The 6,228-nt window shown below is 62.4% G+C and overlaps 1 protein-coding gene across 2 annotated transcripts in view; it reads left to right on the top strand.

Annotated features, from left to right (window-relative positions):
- Positions 1 to 547: 547 nt before the first annotated feature.
- KCNQ4 (potassium voltage-gated channel subfamily Q member 4) overlaps positions 548 to 6,228 on the top strand; it is a 51,609-nt gene continuing 45,928 nt past the window's right edge. For both annotated transcript variants that reach the window (XM_047084907.1, XM_047084906.1), the window contains exon 1: positions 548 to 861. In XM_047084907.1, coding sequence (XP_046940863.1) covers positions 548 to 861 — 314 coding nt within the window. The remainder of the gene's footprint in view (positions 862 to 6,228) is intronic.

The raw sequence follows: 6,228 nt of genomic DNA, 5'->3' as shown, positions 1-6,228 counted from the left end.
CGGCGGTGCACGCCACTTGCACGCGGCCACAGCCCCCCGGGGGCCGCCGCCACGCGGTCGGGTCCCGGCACCGACTCGGCGGCCCGCGCGGCCGGCGCGCCCGGCCCCGCCGCTCGCTCCGCGCGCCCCCCCTCCGCCTCGCCGCGCCCGCCCGCTCGCTCCCTCCCGATTTGGGAAGGCGGCCGCGGGGCGGGCGGGGGTGGCGGGGGAGGGGCGGGGCGGGGGAGGATGACATGTGAGCGGCGCGCCTGAGGCAGGTGGAAAGGCGAGCGGCATGGAGCGCGTAATAAGAGAGTTGGAGTCGGAAAGAGCCGCCCCAGTCGCCGGGGAAGCGGGCGGTCAGTGCGGGCTCCGGCGGCCCCCAGGCTCCGCGCGCCCGCCCCCGGCCCCCGCGCCTCCCCGGCCCGGCCCCTAGCCCCCGCCGCCCCGCGCCGGCCCCGGGCTGCCCCGCCGGGCCCGGGTCCGAGCCATGCGCCGCTGAGCGCCCCGCGCGCGCCCGCCCCGGACCTTAGCCGGGCCCCGGCCCCCCCTCTGCCCGGCGCCGCCCATGGCCGAGGCCCCCCCGCGCCGCCTCGGCCTGGCCCCCCCGCCCGGGGACGCCCCCCGAGCCGAGCTGGTGGCGCTCACCGCGGTGCAGAGCGAGCGGGGCGAGGCGGGCGGGGGCGGCTCCCCGCGCCGCCTCGGCCTTCTGGGCAGCCCCCTGCCGCCGGGCGCGCCCCTCCCTGGGCCGGGCTCGGGCTCGGGCTCCGCCTGCGGCCAGCGCTCCTCGGCCGCGCACAAGCGCTACCGCCGCCTGCAGAACTGGGTCTACAACGTGCTGGAGCGACCCCGCGGCTGGGCCTTCGTCTACCACGTCTTCATGTGAGTTTGCGACCCTGCGCCCGTTGCCGCGCCCCCGTGTGTCGACCCCCGCGCGGCCCCTGCCCGAGCCCGGGGCTCCCCGGGGATGGTCGGCCGCCATGACTCCGCCCCCCGCACCCCCCCGCCCCAAGTTCCCACGACCGACCCTCCTCTCTACCCCCAAGCCTGAGCCCGATTTCTGATCCCCCGGTCTGACCTTAACCCTGATCCCCAGGTCCTGATCCCCGCTTGACCTCGCTTCTGACCTCCCCACCGCAACTCTTTATTTTCACCCTGATCTCCAACCCCTGCTCCTCTGTCCCAGGTACTCCCCACATCCAGCTTCTGGTCCCCCATCCTCTCTGCATTCCGGAGCCACTACAGCGGGGTCCCCTTTCCTCTTCCCTGCCTGTCTCCTTGTGCCCCAGACACAAAAGGGACTCATTGGCCCCCACACACTTTCTGTCACCATCTCCCCAACTTTGTTGGCAGAGTGGGCTTCCCCCCGGGCTCCCCTTGGAGATGACCCTGTCCAGGAATGGCCTCCACTCCATTCTGGGGCTGGCCCCCCATTGTAGGTGTTTGGGGGTCCCCGTGAACCACCTGAGCCCTGACACTCGTGTGTGCTGTATGTCTGTCTTCACCCAGCCTCCCCTCCACCGTCAACTCCCCAGTGGCAGCAGCGGGCGGCCCTGCTAGCTTGCCCAGCTCGCTGGCTGCTGCACCAGGCCTGGCGCTGGGCACCCTGGGGAAAAAGAAAGAGGAGAGGGGTAGGTTTGGAAACACTGACGCTGCGGGCCCCCTCCTCCCCCTTGCCGAGCTCCTACAACTTTCAAAAACACTGACCCCTCTTGGATGTAAAGAGTGAATTTTGGCAGCTTAGAGCTCAGTCTTGGGGGACGGCCTGGCCCAGCCGGGAACATGAGAGGCCCCGCAGATATCAGTTGAAGGGCCGGGCCTGGCGCTGGGACGCCCGGAGGTGCCCGAGAAAGACCTCCGGTCCCTGGAAAATGTACCGATATTAATTCCTTATTGCTGCTCTCAGAGAGGGCTCTCTGGTCTTGGGGTCTCCTGGGTGGTCCCCTTGCCTACCCACCTGACTGTCAGACGGTCTTTCTGCCTTGTCTGGCTGGCCCTGTGCCGGAATTTCCACCTGTGTGTGGTTGGCCCATCTATTCATCTCTCCCCCTGACTGTCCAGCCGTCCCTCTGCTTGTCTGTTTCCGTCCCTCTGTGTGCCTGCCTGTCCACCTGCCTCACTCTTCTACTTGTCTTTTTCTTCCTGTCTTTTGGTCTGTCTTCCTGCCTGCCTCTGCCCCATCCTAACTGGGCCCACAGAATTTCAGAGGTGCAGGGGAGGAAAATGCTAGCAAAAGAGCCCCCTGGCCACAGGGAAGGTGGAGGAAAAGAACTCTCTCAGCCAGTATGCTTGGGGGCAGGGGTGGGGATGGGGGTGGGGGTGTAGCCTTGACTTTGTGCAGAGACCCCCGCTGGGCTAGGCCCCGGGGCAGAGTGGAGTTTGTCAGGACATGAGGTCAGGTTTAGGGTCATGGTCAGCTGTTAGGAGTAGTTCAACCCCCCCCCCCCCCCGCCCCGTGTCCATTGGGAGGGTCCAAGCTGAATATTTTTTGCGGCAGAGAGGACTGCTGGAGTGATGACAGTACAAGGGACAGTGGAGTCAGGTGAGAGGAGCAGGGGGACTGCTAATTAAGGGTGGTTGTACTGCTTGCATTGCAGCCTGGGGTGCCCAAGGAGGCTGAGACGCAGAGAGCGCTGTGCCTTCCGTGGGCTCCTCTTGGGAGATGACTTGTCCAAGGCATGGCTGGGCCTGGGGAAGCCAGCTGACCTCTGGGGTGGGGGTCTTTAGTCCCGAGGCCTGGCCTCTCGGTCTCCACGGGGGTCACTGGAGGTGAAGGACCAGCCTCATGTCACCTGGCTAGCCACTGTCTTCGCGTCCTCTGTAAGGGCCTCTCCTTCCTCTCCAGGAGCTAAATCCGCTGGCACCTTTGCCCCACATCCTGCCCTTTCCGGATGCCAGGAATGCCCTGGCCAGGGGCACGCTTGTTCTGACCACTTGTGCCCGGGAGCCCAGGGATGAGGCATCTCAGGAGCTCTGAGGAAGGAAATGCAGTGTGAAAACATCCAGACATTTAGGAGTTCTCAGGGAACTGGTCATCTGACTTAGAGATCAAAGGAAGTGAGGGGTTGGGAGCCCCACCTCTTGTGTGCTGTGTGATCTTGGGTTGATGGCTGGGCCTCTCTGAGCTTTTAGATGTCTCGGCCATCAAAGTGGTTAGAAACCCCAACCTTGTGGACCTCCCTCTTGGATAAGGTAATAGGTGGGAAAGAGCTTGGTGAGCTGGAAGGGTCTGAGTGTAAAAGATGGATGTTACTATTGGGGCTGGTGGAGGGGGGGGGCCCACACAGGAGGCCTCTCCCATTCTCGAGGCGCTCCAGGTGTGGGGTTTCTCAGCTACTCACTGTAGGGTCTTGGCTGTTCTTGCCAGGAAGCGCTTCCTGCTGTTGGACTTCTAGCTCTCTCGCTGTACTGTTGGTCAAATCCTTTCCCCACTCCACAATGGCGCTCAGAGGCAGCTCAAGCGTAGGGGTTCCAATGTGCACAGTTAGCAAGCACCCCCTTCCCAGAGGCTCAGGCCCAAGTAGGAGGGCCCTGGCAGAAAAGCCTGGAAGAGGAGGGCTCAGAGGAGGGAATTGGGGTGAGCTGGGTCTGTTCACCCCAGGCGACACCGCCCTCACACCTGCCAGCGAGGTCCTCCTGGGCCCCGCACCTTTTCTGGCACCGAGGTGTGGGAGATTACCCAGAAGACAAGCCCCGATTTTTCCTCTCCTGCCAGTGCAGCTGTGGCCTCTGGGAAGTGGGAACCGCTGACTCCGGTCTTCTCCTTACTGAGGTCCAGCCTAAGGGATTGTAGGCCCATCTCTGAGCTCTCTCACCTCTCTTTAGGCTCCCAGTCCTCTCAGCCAGTCCCTCCTCTGCATCCCCAGCCTTTGACTTAAGCCCTCAACCCTTTATAGACCCTGCTCTCTGAATTTTGAGAAACACCTCACCTCCTTGCTGCATTCTCTCAAAGGCCACCCCAGCCTCCCTTTTGAAGCCAGAGCGCTGGAAGGGGCTGATACAGGGCAAGGCCCCATCACTTCCCATCTTCCCCGCGCCACTGTGAGGCTGGCTGCTTCCAGCCCCCAGCTGCCCAGCACTTTCTCTATGTGAAGGCTTACACTCTGTAAACATCCTCCTCAGCCTTGTCCCTGGGGTCAGAAGCTGTGGGAATGGCGAGGGGAGGAGGTGGCCGCCGCTCCTGGGGCCCTAGACTCCTAATCCGGGAGTCCTCCAAGCTCCCATCCTGACCATCTGAGAAAGATCACCGCCTGGGTTGGAAATAAGTCCAGCAGAGGGGGCCCAGAGCCCTCAGGCATCCCCACTAGGTGGGTCCTCACATTTTGACAGCCCATTTTGCTTATGAGAAAACTAAGGCTCCCGAGTCAAACAGTGAATGAGAAGCAAATGCAGAACCAGACGCAAAGACTCCTGACTTCCTGTCCAGGACCACCCCCTGCTCCCTGCAGCCGCCTGGGTTGGCCCTTGGAATTTGAACTGAAGTTTCTCATCACGCGTGGAGCATCGGTTATGTGGCCGGGCACCGTGCTAAGTGCTCTCCGTAGACCACGTCCTTGAGGAGGGTACTGTTCTCCTCCTCCTTTGACAGATGGGGAGACTGAGGCTCAAGAGAGGTCACTGAGGAGCCTGCTCAGAGCTAGGTCGGACTCAGAGCTGTCTTTCTCCTGCGACTCGGCTTCGGCCAGCAGCCCAGCCCCAGGCCCAGCCTCAGGCGCGGTAGTCCTGTGTCAGTGGTTTCTCTGGCCCCAGCACCCAGCACACAGGCAGCAGGGGGTGGGCAGTGACAAGGGTTTGTGGGATTGGGTGGAAACTGCCCAGCCTCACCCAAGGTAGTCATACTTCTGCTGTTCACGGCTTTGCACACACGTCCCCGCGGCACGCTCAGCGGCCTGCCTCATGCACACGCTCACTACAACTTGGACACACACGGCCGTGGATGTCACACACGCACCTGCAGCAGGCATCCAGTGAAAGGAAACCTAATGCACAGCTGTGTCCACTCTGCACTCGCTTCGCAGACACACACCTGGGCCTGCGGCCCCAGCCCAGACCTGTAGCACAGAGCAGAGTTGACCCCACTCCCGAGTTTTCTGCCCCCCCGCCTGTCCATACCTGCGGGGCTGCCCTTACAGGTCTGTGTGTATTTCTGCGTTTGTCTGGGAGGGCGGCCTCAGGCCCGAGTGGGAGCAGCGTGGGTGGCCTCCTAGAATTTTGCTGGCCTTTGCTTCCCCCAAAGGGCCCTCTGAGGCCCTTCTGCCCAGGCCTGCAGTGTACTGCTGGGTACACCAAGGCACGGAAAGGGGCAGATCGGTGGTATGACTGTGCCAGGAGCCCAGGCCTTCTGCCTCCCAGGTCAGGACTTGAGATGACAGTGTTCCTCACCCTCCCTGGGCTGATGCTCCAAGAACTTGGCCTGATGCTGGGGACAGCCTTGGAGCGTGACCCCAATTTTTTTGTGCTGCTGTTTTTAAGTTAATTCTTTTGTCTGGTCTTTGTGAGGAGGGGGCGAATGGAGAGACCATCCTGCCAGCTTTCTATCCCTTCTATTCCCCACCCTCCCCCTTAGGTCCCTTTGCACCCTCCTGCCCTAACTCTCCTTTGGGGGTCACCGGAGCAGGTTAGATTCCTCACTGCTACCCCACCCCAACCCCGTAGTACATTCGTTCCTGCCGTTGAGGAAGCCGTGCTGAATGACTAACTTCAGTCCGTATTGCCGTGGAAGCCTAGATTCTTGAACGTTGGAGCCAGGAGTGTTTCAAGAGGTGATTATTCTTGGGCTGATGGCAGCACTTTGAGTGGGTGATTAATTGAAGTTTCTCTGAGCCAGTCAAGGGAGCTCGAACCGTCTGGGGAGCAGGAGAGAGGAAAGCTCTGCAGAGTCTGTGGCCAAGGCCTTGCCCCTGCTCCAAAGGAGGCCACGCAGGGAGCTTCCCCGACTCGAAGCGGCTCATCACCCTTCCTCCCCGCACCACACGCACGGGGGCCGTTGCGCAGGACTGACCCTCCTATGGGCCAAGGGGCCCAGCGGGAACTCTGGGGGCAGCCCCTCTCTAACACCCCCAGTGTGGGAGTCGTGGGGCTGGGGTGGAGAAAGGGGCGACGTGTCCTGTCTCCAGTGGCTGCCCCACCGAGGGTTAAGAGCATGGGGTCTGAGCCGGACAGATTTGGGTGCACTTCTGGTTCTACCCTTAGCGGTTATGTGCCCTTGGGCAAGTTACTTCGCCTCTCTGAGCTTCAATTTTTATCATC

The sequence above is a fragment of the Lynx rufus genome, unplaced genomic scaffold (assembly GCF_022079265.1).
Source record: "Lynx rufus isolate CCGP_SWC_20201006 ecotype Redwood Valley unplaced genomic scaffold, mLynRuf1.p SCAF_2, whole genome shotgun sequence".
In the NCBI taxonomy this organism is placed as follows: domain Eukaryota; kingdom Metazoa; phylum Chordata; class Mammalia; order Carnivora; family Felidae; genus Lynx; species Lynx rufus.
This window is presented reverse-complemented; position numbering and strand designations above follow the sequence as displayed.